Below are 14,813 nucleotides of genomic sequence, written 5' to 3' on the forward strand. Positions count from 1 at the left end.
ACACAGGGATATAAATGATCCGTTAAAGGCAGGTCTATTAAATTTACTTAAAAAGTCATTGCATACTCTGCCATCAGTCACCAGTTTTGCTAAATTGCCTGTTAAAAGCCTACAAATATCATTACGTCACTACAGTAGCAACTCTTGTGACTACGGATGCCATTATATAGTATTCCAATCTAATGCATAGTTGGTAGCCCCCAACCCTCCCCTGAGTTACCTTTGTAACGAGCCTATAAGTAAAGGTATATTTCATGAAAGACTGAAATAAGAAGCAGTACCATCCATTTATAGAACTGGATGTATGCTAATGACCTCTTAATTACAGACACACTTCCGTCATTCCATGTTCTCTGAGTTTTTGGCTTTCGTAAAAGCTTCTCTATGAATAAGAATTTATAATACCACAAAATCACTGCAGTTAGAAGTAAATAAGACAAAGATGTTGGCATTTACTGTGATATTTCTAACATTTTTGATCATGTAGACCGTAAAATTCTACTATGGAAAACAAACTGGTATGGCATTACATGCATTCCATCGGCAAGGACAGAGGTGCATGTTAGCAACAGAAAATAGATGATCACATTAGAAATGATAGAATATAAATAAAACTAAATTCAGAGTGGGAAAACCTTAAATGTGGTGTTCCACAAGCTTACATCCTCGATTTCCTCTTCGTCTTGGCCTGCATAAATGATTTACTCTGATTATTGGAGACATCTTCAAAAACTATAAAATGTTCTCTAATGACAGAAACAGCCAAATACACCCATACCAGATGCAGCCAGGAGAATAATGAAACAAGATTACAACTGGTTCATGGTTCACATCTAGGAGCATAACGCTTAATTTCACAAAAACTCATGTTATGGAGATCCAGACAAATTATATTCACTTACAGATACCAGAAGTAGAGATCAATGGGCATACACTGGATGGTGCCCCATGTGTGAATTTCCTAAGCAACTGCATCACCCTGAGGATAAGTTAACCAAAAGGCTTCCTTCTGCCTGCTTTGCACATAAAAAAGGTACCTCACTGTGTTGACCTACTGGCAACACTGCTAATATAGTCTTACTATTATATGTACGTAGCTTACATGTGACTGTCTCCCAAGTCTCATCTTTCAGAGATGGGCAGAAATTAATTTTTGGTCATTTATATGTTTAATTTCTGCATTTTGTTGCTTGATGTGTCATATCTTTTCAATGGAACGTAAATTGTTTATCCAATTACAATTTTTTTCTGTGCCATAGTGGATTTATGCACTATTCCATACGCAACTATTATGCTTCGTCTGTGTACTTTATAAGTTGAGAAATCAATGAAAATATTTCTGTTTATATAAGATCTACATGAAAAGAACAGTCATATTGAGTAATTTTCAATAATAATTTTGGACTTTGTTCTTTGTTCTATTGAAAAAGCAATCTGTGAGGGTCGTGGCTATGCTCGAGGAGAAGTGGGAATTGCAGCACTTGATGTTCGACATCCTCATCTGGTCCTCTGTCAAATAAGTGACAGTCAGAGTTATGTCAGTACACTTACAAAAGTGAATATATTCAATCCTGTTGAAGTAAGTTTTGCCCTAACTATATACAAAATTTGTATAAATAATATTTTATTTATATTTATATTTTATTTATATTTTCTGCTCCCGGGATTGGAATGACTCCTTACCCTCTCCCTTAAAACCCACATCGTTTCATCTTTCCCTCTCCTTCCCTCTTTCCTGACGAAGCAACCGGGGGTTGCGAAAGCTCGAAATTTTGTGTGTGTGTTTTTTATTGTGCCTATCTACCAGTGCTTTCCCGTTTGGTAAGTGATGGAATCTCTGTTTTTAAAAAAAATATTTTATTTATTTTTTTAATATGGTGTAATGAAACTGTGATAATTTGGACATTTATTACAGGATTAGTGTTTCTGAATTGTGCAACAGCTGTAGTGGTCACTGGTTTTATATCAAAGGGGTCACTAAATATGTAGTTCCTTTGAAGGTTTAATATTGTACGATGTGTAGAAATACTGAATAACCTGGCATATGTAAGAAGTACATAATAATACTGAATAACATATCACATGCTACAAAGTTTTGGAGCAAAATGCATTTTTGATTTTACAGCATACCTCTGTGAAAATCTGAACTGTAATAAAAACTATGTTCATCCAGTGTGATAAAAAATCAGTCGTTTTGACTAGAAGCTGTTCCCCACAATAACATCTGGAACACGTCATACTATTTTTCATTTGTATCAAAATCGAATTTCAGTTGTGAAAATTGTTAAATTATAACTACAAAGAATGGCTTGCCAATAATTATTGTCAGGAAGTGAAATTTCAAGCACTGTCAACAGGAACACTTAAAAGCAGAAAAATTTTGTCTTAGATTTCAGAAATTTTATATTCCTTCCTCATAGAGAAAACGGATTTGTTGGGAGGGTTGTAAAGGGAGGCTGAGAGAGAAGTTGAGAGGGACCAATCTGTTGTGAGTACAGAAAGAGACAAAGAAGAAGGGAAAGTCATCAGAGATAGCAGAAGATCAACGATAGTACATTGACAAGCACAGTACCAGTGAGGGTGGAGTAAAGAGAAAGAGAAATAAAAAATCATATTCATAATCCAATTAAGAACCAGGAGGAAAGCAGAAAAAGTGTGTGGGAAACCTAAAAGAGAGACATAAAGAAACATGTAGATAAAATAGAAATTCAATAAATAATAATATTCTTTATTCATAAAAAAGATTTTGGGTTCTTAATGGGGTTAAGCCCTTCATAGTACTAGGATGCATGGATATATAGGGGACTACGGTCCCATCTATGGTGTTCAAGGAAACTAGTATTCAGCAGGAAGATCCAAACAGTATTTATGGGGTTTAGTGTTTACTCACGTGTCTTGAATCATGCTGTAGAGCAAATAGATACTGGGTGGCCACAACATGAACAGTTCTTCTGTGTTCATTCACAAGTTCTGCCAGTTTAGTTACAGTCATATCACTATAAAAAAAGACATGCAGTGAAAACATTAGTTAGTAAATAACATGCATGGCTTCAAATGTTGCTCTGCCTTTGATGTTGTAAGATTTACCATTGGTGGAGCTGGAGTAAGTGGTGATTGGTGGACGCAAGAAACAAGTTTTACAGTGGGAATGACGTGAGAGTTTGAACTGTGGGGTAGGGATAAAGGTACTGGGAGGTCATATGGTTTTACACAAATGTTACAGAGGTTAGATGGGTTACTGTTGGTGATGTGGGAATATTGTCAGAGAGAGATGTTCTTATTTCAGGGCTAGACTTGTGAAAGTCTTATCCTTGTTGGAGTACCATAATGAAACATTTGAGGCCTAGGTGGCACTGTGTAAGAAAGGGGGTGCAGCTGAGTTTTTGAAAGTGGGAGCTGTGTTTGTCAGAAAGTAAGTAGAGGAGATTATCTGGGCAACTTGTTTGTGGGTAAGATTTGTAGTAATAGGGGAAGATTTGAACCTTTCAGCTATGTAGTGGAAAACTACGTGAAGCCAAATTGGGCTGTTGTTAAAAGGCTATTCTCAGAAAGATGGTACAATGTTGTATTGTAAGCTATCTTCTCAAAAATATTTGAGAATGTGAGAAGAATAAAAATGAGTCTACAATTAGAGGTCACTTGTGTATCTCCATTTCCTATATAAATAGTTGTTACCGTTACATTTCAGTCTTTCAGAAAATACATCTTGACTCATCGACTACAGATCGAAGGTTGTTTAGCTGTGGAATATGATAGTATGGCTCTCTTTTCAATCACCACATCATTGTTGAGACTGAGGTAAGTGGTTATGGAATAGAAAATTAATTACAATCACTCAACAGAGGAGAAGCATCTGGATCTGATGGTGTACCTGTAATTGTGTATAGATTATGCAAAGAAACTTGCTCACCATTGAAACACTTCTCCTTGCAGTATATACTAATGACTGACACAAGATGTTTGGTCATAAGTTGTAGTTTCCTCAAGTAATTAAATGAGGTTATTGCAATTTCTCCCACAAGTACAACTCATCAATCACAATGTAGGAGATGGGCAAGGGCAGCCTGTAGGGGCAAAGTACAGTGGAGACTGTGTGTGCCCTGAGACCGATTGGAGGTTGTGAAGGTCCTACAGGAACCCTGAAAAGTGATGGCCAGTTGGGTTCTGGTGAAGCTACAATAGGTCCAGCAAGCCGAATGGAACAAGCTGTGGAAAGGATAGACCAAGAACCTGCGGTGAACATGGATTATCATTTGGAACAATGAATATTCGGACATTGACAGAGAAGGCTGAGGGAGATATTCATTGACAGAGAAGGTTGAGGGAGATGGTGGATATGATGGAAAGGGGGAAATTGGATTTGTTTGGGTTGGCAGAAACAAGATGGAAAGGAAAAGGAAGGAGGGAATTGAGAATAGGCCGTCAATTGTATTTGAGGGGATTCCTGATAGAAGCAGAAATGGAATGGGAGTAGTAATGACAGACAAGTTAAAAGAAGATGTGAAGAGAATAAGTGACAGGATGATGAAAATAAAAATATCACTGAAGAGACATACAATGGAGATATTACAAGTGTATGCCCCACGCGTAGGCTGCACTTCTGCAGTAAAACAAGAATTTTAAATGGGAATACAGACACAGATGAAGGAAAGAATGTGATTATAATGGGAGTTGAAACAAGCACGTTGGAAGAGAAAGACAAGGTTATGAAGTGTGATTGTACCAGAGGGTTGGGGCAATCAAAATGAGGAAGGTAAAAGACTTTTAGATTTCTGCCAAAGGAATGTTTTGTTGGTCAGAAACTCTTGTTTCCAGAAAAAGGAGAGCCACAAAATTACCTGTCACATTAATAATTTCAGTAGAAAGTTGTAGCTGACTATTCAGTATGATTGAGAAATGAATGGGAACATAACAGGTCTCAAGGTAATACCATCAGAGGCCTTGGATGACAACTATCAACTGCTGATCATGAATGTTAATGGAGCTAAAGAAAGGGACAGAAAACCGGGATAAGTTTGTAAGGATATAGAAGCTGAAGGAAGAAGAGAGTAGGGATGATGCCTCAGAATATCCAAGAAAAAATATCTGAATGGTAGAGGAATTGGGTAGATTTGGGAGGGGGGGGGGGAGGAGGGGAGGAGTAATGTTCTGTCAACATCAATGTCATTAGAGTTGGTTAGATTTATGAGGACATTAGGTAGTGTGACAGAAATAGCATGTGGTAAAACAAGCAACAAAAAGAGATGAAAGGAAACACCATGGTGGAAGGAAACACCATGGTGGAATTAATAAATGAAAGATATGGTGCAGAATAAGAATAGATTCTTTAGTGCATGCTTCCTGAAAAGAACAGTAGAGACAAGAGAAGAGTACCAGACAAGAAAGGCAGAGGCAAAAAAGAGTGGTGGCAGAGGACAGAAGACAGTGGGTGGATGGATGTGTGGAGTAGAATGATGGAGGAAGCTAGTGCGGGTTCAAAAAGGTGCTATATGAGATGGTTAAAAGTAAGAAGAGATGGAATTATATGACAGACTATGTTCAAACAGTGAATAAAAGTGGCCAGGAGCTAGAAAATAAAGAACAACTCAAGATTATGTGGTGAGAATATTTTGAAGAACTCTTGACTCCATATGGACACCTTTGGGAGGAGGAAGAAGAGGAACTGCAAACAGAAAAAGATTTAACATGGAGAGAAACTGAAGATGCATTGAGGAAGATGAAAGGAGTGAAGGCATCAGGTTTGGATGAGCCGAGTTTAGAGCTGGAGAGAATAGCAGGAGAGGCGGAAATACAGTGGTTCTATTGAATGATGAAAACTGTGTGAACAGACAAGAGGACTCTAAAAGACTGAAGACAGGAATAATGGTCCCAATCTTCAATAAAACTGAAAAGAGTGCAAAAGTTATCACAGAATCACACTGATGGGCCATTGTGCAGAGATCTTTGAGAATGTTTTGTAAACATGAATTTGGGCAAAAATAGAAGGAAGGATATGAGAACAAGAACATGAGTTCAGAGTGGGAAGGCATACAATAGATGTGATTTTCACTCCAAGACATGTGAAATAATTATTAACAAAACTTATAATTTTTTAGGGTGTACTCATCCATTTGCTTTATATCTGCTGCTGCCACAAGCTCATGTTGTCGACTGTAACACGGATTTTACACCATGAATGATCAATACAAACATTATGTTTCAGAACCTTTATTCTAAATCATGTCATAATTATACTGACATGCTTACAACACTGACGTACATCTTACTTAAGCTATTACATGCTTCTTGCAAAATATCTTCTAAGACACTGCTCTCCCATGCCAACATGGCTGCCTCTTTATATATAAATGCGAACAATCCTCATTATTGTTATAAAGGATTTTTCTAATAAAATTACAATTAAAACTGTTCCCTTAAAATTAATGACATATTTCAACAGTTGCACTGGCTCTGATAGAGCAAATGCATTTATTGATTTTTAAGTATTTAACATTTTAGGGGTGTGTGAATACTCAAATATGAAATATTAACAATACTTTCACTATTTTTATAGAATGCAAAAGATACATGGTTCGGAAAATGTTCTTACCAATGTATACGTTTCCAAGTTTCCCATTGAATGTGGCAAAGTAGGCCTTTTATTTATTATTGTCAAAACACCTACAGAACTACCTATGTTTACATGCCACTTATAACATTTTTGCTAATTACATTTTAATTTTCACAGTTGGTTTTTCATTTAAATACCACAGACCTTATTTAGATACTGTTTTAGCACAAATCCATATCAGTTTCAAAGAAATGACTTTGACCAATGTAGTCGATTATTTGTTCCACATTTCACCTAATTACGTTAATCCAAAATATTCCTACCAATTACAGGACCTATACACCTCAACACAACTACAATTCGGTAAACAGTTTTATGTTATCAATTTTGTAAGTATAGGTTTATCTATACCACTGCCTTTACAGCAGCAATTCCTGTTTATTTCAAATTGGATCAAAAAATATGTGTTTTAAATGGGTTTCAATGGACTGTTATGTCTCATACAGCTACAGGAACACCACTTTGAACATGATGCTTCCTTAACATTGAAAAAGCATGTGATAATGTATGCAGAAACAAAATTTGGAAGACCCTGGAGGACAAAAGAGTAGAAAAGCAGACTGTAAGGAGGAGAAAAGAAATGTACAACAAGAGTGTGAGCTGTGTGAAAGCAGGTGAAGAGAGATTGGATTGGCTGGAACGAAAGAATAGCTTGAGGCAGGGAAATGCATTCTCACCATTGTTCTTCATTGTGCTGATGTATCGGATAATGATCAGAGTGGCACAAGTAATTGATGAGGTGGCACAAGTAATTGATGAGGGAAAGATGAAAGCAGTGATGTTTGCAAACAATCTGATGATTTGGGGAAATGAGGAGGATGTGCCTGAGCAGTTGTATGGATGGCAGTAAATAGTACAAGGATTTGGGATGAAATTGAGCATAAGTATGATGATTACAATCAGAAAGAAGGAAGGAATCACAACTAGAATAACAGTCTGGGAATAAGTAAGGAAGGTGGAGACTTTCAAGTATCTGGGAAGTATAATATAGGAGAATGGAAGAAATGACAGAGAAATAAATGAGTGGGTGAGACAAGCAGAAGCATTCCAGAAGAGTGTCCAAAGTCTGATAAGGAGCAAAGATGTTCCTCAAAACAGCAAAAAGGGTTATACAGGGTGATCAGAAACAGTCTTGCTTGTAAGGTTGCTGCAGGCTACATTGTGCTGAGCGGTAAGTGTTAAGGAAAAAATTCTATATGTAGCACCATTTCTGAGTTAATTAGCATTGAAATTAGTCAACCAGGCAATTGCTTGTGTAAATTGAAGCAGCCCATCAGAAACAATAAGCATCAGTTGTTCTGATAGCATAACTGATAATATATGAGACTGTTCAGCTTTTGGATTGGGTTTGATCCTTACTACCACCCCATGTCCAGTTTTTGTGTCACTGTCTTGTTTGGTGTCAGGAAACCAAACGAACAACATGTTTGGTGACACTGTCTGGTGAGCCACTCAAAGCTGTACATGCAATGGGCTGATTGGCTAACTTCAATGCAAATTAACTCAGAAACAGTGCAAAATATCAAACTTATTCTCTTAACTATTATTTATCAATGCAACCTACCCTGCAAAATCCTTACAAATTTTTCAGGCTGTTTCTCACCACCTTGTATGTCTGGCGTACTATATTCCAATCCTGATGTATGTCTCAGTGGTCTGGGTTTTCAGGCTCTTTCTCACCACCTTGTATGTCTGGCGTACTATATTCCAATCCTGATGTGTATGTCGCAGTGGTCTGGGTAACAAAAGAAAGAGAAAGTGAGATTAAATTTTTGAGAATTAATATTGGAGTGACAAAAATGGAGAGGTTAAGGAATGAAAGGATGAGGGAATTAGTGAAGGAGAAGCCATTATATGACATGATAGAGGAATCTGGGCTTAGATGGTACGGACATGTTAAACGAATGGAGGAGAAGAGGTTACCCAGAGTGATACACAAGATGAAAGGGAAGGAAAAAGACTGAGAGACTGATGGCTGGAGGGAGTGAAGGGTTGCATGCGAAGAGATGGTGGGAAGACAGAAGACAATGGAGATGCCAATGTTCCAAACAGACCAGATCAGCGGTTTGAAACCATGCAATTTGATGATGATGATGACTGCAATATCTTAAAGAGTTTTGAAGCAGGAAATATCACAGGATTTCTTGTGTATTTGAAAAGATCAATGCTGAGAACTATTGTTGGTTGTGATATTATTCATTCTTTTTTGCAGCAAAAGTCTTGGATTTTCCTCCTGTCAATTATGTTCATGATATAGAATAGGTTTTATACTTTGTAAATAAATTTGAACATCCAGGTTACGCAATTTCCTTGTTTATAAACAGTTTTCACTTCCTGCAGCTCACATAGTGGTCACAATGGCTGCCTTACTACAGCTTACTCAGTAACAGCTCGACTGCTTTCGCCTAGCACTGGCCTTTATATAGATTCATAAAAATAAATGATACTTATAGTATTGTTATAACTGCCTTTTCATTAAATTTAACAATGGACAAAAACCTGTACAAAACTATTCATTAGTGATATCACATTCACAAAAAATAAAAATGTATTTTATATAAATTGTCAAGTTAAAAAAAAAAAAAAGCTTTCCTATCGTGAATTTTGTGAAAGAAATCCCTTTAACAATAAATACACAAATATGTAAGTTTTCATCAAAAACTTAATTGACTTCAGTAATGCTAACTGCCATACCAAATCTTTATCATTCTATACAAATAGATGTGCTTCAGTACATGCAGAATGCTATAAATGTTAAGTTTGATTATATAATGATCACGTTGTTCTGTCATCTTATAAGATTTTGTTAACACACCTTATTTCCAATTCCGTTGTACATTGTGTCAGGAGAAAGGTATATGCTTTGAGCAGTGACCGTATTAGATGCTGTCGCAGCTGTGAATACGTACAACCATCACATTTATAATGGAATGTCAGTGACAATTTGTGCTGGACCGTGAGTCAGACCCAGATTTCCCACATTACATGAATGGTTGCCTTAACCACTTTGGTTCTCCGTGCATCACTCATGGCCAGACCCAAACTTCATATATCATTATTTATGCGTTACAACCTGCACTTGTACACATTACGTAATTCCCATACAGGGGGAGGACATTTTAATTGAAAGTTGCTGTCTGGTATCAGTAGATAAATTCAGTATTGCAGTGCCTGAGTTTCTTCTGCCATGGGGGTGATATAATGTCTGTTCTTCAAACATGTATCCATGTCATACGGAACACTGCATCACACTTCGTAACAACACAAGCACTGCAACCTTGATGATAGTATTACTGATTCTGAACAAAAAACTTAAAGTAGATATATGCCCTTTTCTGATTGGTTTCCAAGATAAAACACATATAACATAAATTTTGTACGTTTTTCATGAATAACTCGGAAAATGCACCCTACAGCAAAAAAATTACACAGTTAAACTACATTAAACTTTCTACGTTATTTATAATAATAATTTGCATGAAGAGTGTGTTAGAATACTGAAAATCTTGTATGACTGTGCTGTAGCTTAGGTAGCTGTAGCGTAGGTGGGCCAATTTGAGGTAGTTTCCTGAACTGATAGACCAGAAATGTCCTGTATCAAATTGGTTGTCTCATTTTCCTATGTACTACTGCGGTACATTGTGAACAGTGACAATGTTTGAATAATACAGAAAATAAATAACCATGTACATTAAATGTGTTCTATCTCGCAAATCATTTGGAGTAGGGTATATGTACATATATGAAGTTTTCCATTCAGAATCACTTATACTATCATCCCTCAAAGCATGTACTTTTTCTGCTGACTTACCTTGTAGAATGATTAGTGTAAACTGAAAATCAAGACCTGATAAAAATATATGTCCATACAATTAAATCATAATGTTTATTAAAGAGATGTATCATATACTTCAAAAGGTGAATCTCAGTCTGTTACACTCCCCTCCTCAAATTTTGTACATACAATTTATGGATATTCTGGCAGTCGTCCATGTAACAAGGAAGGGGGGGGGAGGGAGGGGGAGCATTTTTACGTGTCAGAATTGTGTAGACACTGATTTAACTGACTCACCATGAGTCTATATTTGTTACAAGTGTCCCTGTAAACAGTAACTGTCTGTACTGTTTGCCAGACTGTATTATGTTATAAGTAACTCATTAAAATAAAAATAATATTTTAATTAATTTTCGTTTTCTTTCTTGTCTCTGGGACCAATCATCCATTTAAATCTCTTTTGCTAGAATCCTGCTTAAATTCCACATCACAGGTATCTTTCCTCATACAAATCATAAATTATAATTAATGTTGAATCAAACCCAGGGCATAAAAGATACAATATTCACCAACAATCAGTAAATATCAGGTAGATAGATAATATACATAATCAGAAATGTCTCTTTATGTTTTGTCATATTGAGAAACATGATAATTGAAAATGTGTTCACAACCTATAGATATACATCAATAAACGTACAAATGTTAAGTGCAGTGTAAACAGAATAAGTTCAATGTCCTTGGTAAGCAATCTATCAGATTCTTTTCCATAATTACTAGTCTAACCTAATCATACAACAGGAAATCCAGGATGGATAATTGCTAGCCTAAACTTGTCATGCAGTGGGAAACCCAGTGGAAAATAACAATAATATGCCAAAGATAAAGTTGCTACTCATGGCATAGAGGAGGTGTTGAACCACAGACAGGCACAGTGGAAAAAAATACTTGAAATATTCAGCTTCTGGACTAAGTCCTTCATCGTACATAGAAAACTCTCATACATTCACACAAGCACAACTCACACACATGACGATTGTTGTCTCCGAGAACCAAGGCCCAACTGCAACTGCCTCATACATTCACACAAGCACAACTCACACACATGACGATTGTTGTCTCCAGGCACCAAGGCCCAACTGCAACTGCATCTTAGGTGAACAGGAATCTATCTGAGATGTGTAGTGGGTTATGGAAAGAGGTATGGGACAGTGGGGGAAAAGGCTAACAGGGTAGGAGTGGAGGAAGATCCTACTGCTGCCTGTGGTAGCATACAGGGATGTGGTGAGGACAGGACAGGGCTGTTAGGTGCAGTGCCAGGAGGCTGTGGTTGGGGGAGGGGGGGGGGGAGGCGGAGGCGGGTACTGGGGAGGAAAGAAGTACAACAGAGAAAGGGGGTAAGCAGGTGGAGGTCAGGAACTAACAAAAGTTGAGGCCAGGGTGTTATGGAAACGAAGGATATGTTGCTGTAAGAGATCCCACCTGTGCAGCTCAGGAAAGCTAATATTGGTGGGAAGAATCCAAATGGCACAGGCTGTGAAGCGGTGTGTCATGTACATCATTTTGGGTGCCATGCTCAGTAACTGGATTGCTAAGCTGTCTCTTGGCCACTCATGCAGTCAGCTTGTTAGTTGTCATGGCCACATAAATGTGGCACAATATTTGCAGCTACGTTGGTAGACCACGCAGCTGCTTTCACACGTGGGCCTGCCTTTGGCGTGATAGCAGATGCATCTGACAGGATTGTACTAGGTGGTAGTGAAAGAATTTATATGACAGATCATGCATCTATGTCTATTGCAGGGATATGAGGCACAAGTGAAGGTGTTGGGAGTAGGAGTGGAGTAGGAGGGACAAGGATCTTGTGTAGATTGGTTGGTTGGCAGAATACCATTGTGGGAAGGATATTTCTCATTTCAGAGCATGATGAGAGTTAGTCGAAACCCTGGCAAAGAATATGATTCAGTTCGCTCCAGTCATGGGTGGTACTGAGTCATGAGAGGGGTGTTCCTTTGTGGCTGGACAGTGGGTTTCTGTGGGATGCTAGGTGACTGAGGGGGCAAGACATGAGACGTCTGTTTCTGGACAAGGTTGGGAGAGTAATTTTGGTCAGTGAAGGTCTCAGTGATGAGACCCTTGGCTTAGTTAGAAAAGGGCTACTCATCACTACAGATGCAATGACCATGGGTTGTTAGGCTGTATGGAAAGACTTTTTGGAGTGGAGTGGGTTGAAGCTATGGAAGTGGAGTTATTGTTGGTGGTTGGTAAGTCTGATGTGGACAGAGGTACTGTTGTAGTCATTTTTGAGATGGAGGTTGACATCAAGTAAGATGGCTTGTTGGATCTCAGGAGGACCATGTGAAGCTAGTGGGGGAGAAGATGTTGAGGTTCTGGAGGAATGTGAATAGGGTGTCGTCACCTTTGGTCCAGATCATGAAGATGTCAGCAGTTAATCTGAACCAGATTATGTGTTCGGGATCCTGGGTGGTTAGGATGGATTCCTCTAGGTGGCCCATAAATAGGTTAGTATTGGATTGTTTGTAAGTGATGCCTTCAAAGAAGCAATAGCTGAAATGAGGATATAGTTGGTCATGTTGACAAGGAAGGAAGTTGTAGGTTTCAAGACAGTTGGGCACTGTGAAAGAGAATGTTCAATAGTAGCAAAGCCATGGGCATTGAGGACAATAGTGTAAAGAGAGTGACACCAACAATGATGAGCAGGGTGGTGCAGGAACAAGAAATGTCAAGTCCAAAGAGGAAGTAGGTGACAGGTAATAATCTGGAGGTGTTGGTCCACAAGAGCAGAGATTTAGTTAGGTCACAGTAATCACCCAAAATGTGGCATCATGGGTGGGTGGGTTTACGTACTTTGTAGAAGATAGATGTGTGGGGAATGGTAGGGATGAGGAGAGAATTAAACTCAGGAGAGAAGTTTGGAATGGACCTAAGGACTTGAAGATGCTGATGGCTTCCAGGAATGTTGTTACTATGGCAGTGATTGTCAGTGGACTTGCCTGACAGCTGACAGACTCCCTCTGCCAGATAATCCCTGTGATTCATAGCCACAATGTGGAGCCTTTTTTGGCAAGTAGGATGGTAAGTTTGGGATCAGTTTTTAGGTGCAGGATTTCAGTTCTATCTGTGGATGTAAGGCTGGTTTCCAAGGTAAGGAATTTGGGGAATGATGGTGAGGTAAAGTTCAAGGTCAGTAAATTTTTGAAAGTTGTCAGGGTATGATTTTGGGGATGTGACTGGAAGGGGGGGGGGAAGGATCATGTTTAGATGGAGTAATAGAGTGAGTCAAGCAGATTTCAATATTTGTTTTTGAGTGTGATTATTAGGATTAGTGACTAAAAAGTGTTTCCACTGTAGTGAAGTGAACAAGGAGAAAAGGTCTTTAATAAGCCCAGCGTTATTGAATTTGGGAGTGGGACAAAAGGTGAAGCTTATGGAAAGTATTGATTTGCAGGTGACTGAGGCTTTTGAAGGATAGGTTAACTGTGTTGTGGGTCTGTTTAGGCTCTGGGTTCTGTGGACTGGTGAGAGGGAGATTCTGATGGTGTGGTAAATGTAATGCATCTGTCACACAGGATTTGGCAGCTGTGAGTGGATGTGGAGCAAGTTTTATGGAGACTGTTGTACTGGCAGTGATAATGGTACTGTTATTCCAAGCCAGGTTTATGAATTGAATAGATTGGACAGTTTTTGGAGGTGGTGTTGTGCACACTGCTCATTTTTGCATCATTTCAATAAAAGAATCACTCAAATGGTCTATGGACGTGTAATGAATTAAGCCCTAATTCCTGGAGGGTAAGGGTTTTGATCTGTGAAATGGAATGCAGGAATTCGGGATTGCAGAGCAGAAGGACCTTACTGATGGAGAGGAGTTGTTGCAAAGAAATCTGGGCCTGATTTATATGGTTTTGCAAGACTAGGCTGGTGAGAGCTATGGTCTGATGGAATTTGAATAGAAAGAGGTCACTGTGAGAGTAGGGGCTGCAGCTGGAGGTCAGCAATTTAAAGGTCAAACTGTCTGGGTGGAATTGTGAAGGAGGCACCTAGACAGGAACAATATGAAAGCCTTGGTTCTGTCTAGGTATAAGGAAGCTCCTACGAATTGGCACAGATGGAAATAGCAAAGATCTGTAGTCGAGCATAAAAAACGTAAAAAATATATGGCAAAATCACAAAAAAATACAAAACGCATGAAGTATAATGAAATGAGAGGAAACCTGAGTAAGTAGGAGCTTTAGTGAAAAACAAAAGTGAAATAAAATTGATGTGAAAACAGGAAGAGACCAAAATGAAAAGAATAAATAAAAAGGCAATAATAGAGTGGGTGCAGGTCAGTGAGTGGATGCATGTGAAGAGAGGGGTCAACAGGTATTATTGGATCAGGTGAGATCAGTAAGTCAATAAAGTGTGTGC

At 38.3% G+C, this 14,813-nt stretch overlaps 1 protein-coding gene across 1 annotated transcript in view; it reads left to right on the plus strand.

Moving 5' to 3' along the window:
• The window catches only part of LOC126175988 (mutS protein homolog 4-like), a 256,389-nt gene that overhangs the window by 17,350 nt on the left and 224,226 nt on the right, over positions 1-14,813 (plus strand). Inside the window, exon 4 of the mRNA XM_049923100.1 lies at positions 1,431-1,579. Within this exon, the coding sequence (XP_049779057.1) occupies positions 1,431-1,579 (149 nt within the window). The remainder of the gene's footprint in view (positions 1-1,430; positions 1,580-14,813) is intronic.

This window comes from Schistocerca cancellata, chromosome 1 (genome assembly GCF_023864275.1).
Source record: "Schistocerca cancellata isolate TAMUIC-IGC-003103 chromosome 1, iqSchCanc2.1, whole genome shotgun sequence".
Lineage (NCBI taxonomy): Eukaryota > Metazoa > Arthropoda > Insecta > Orthoptera > Acrididae > Schistocerca > Schistocerca cancellata.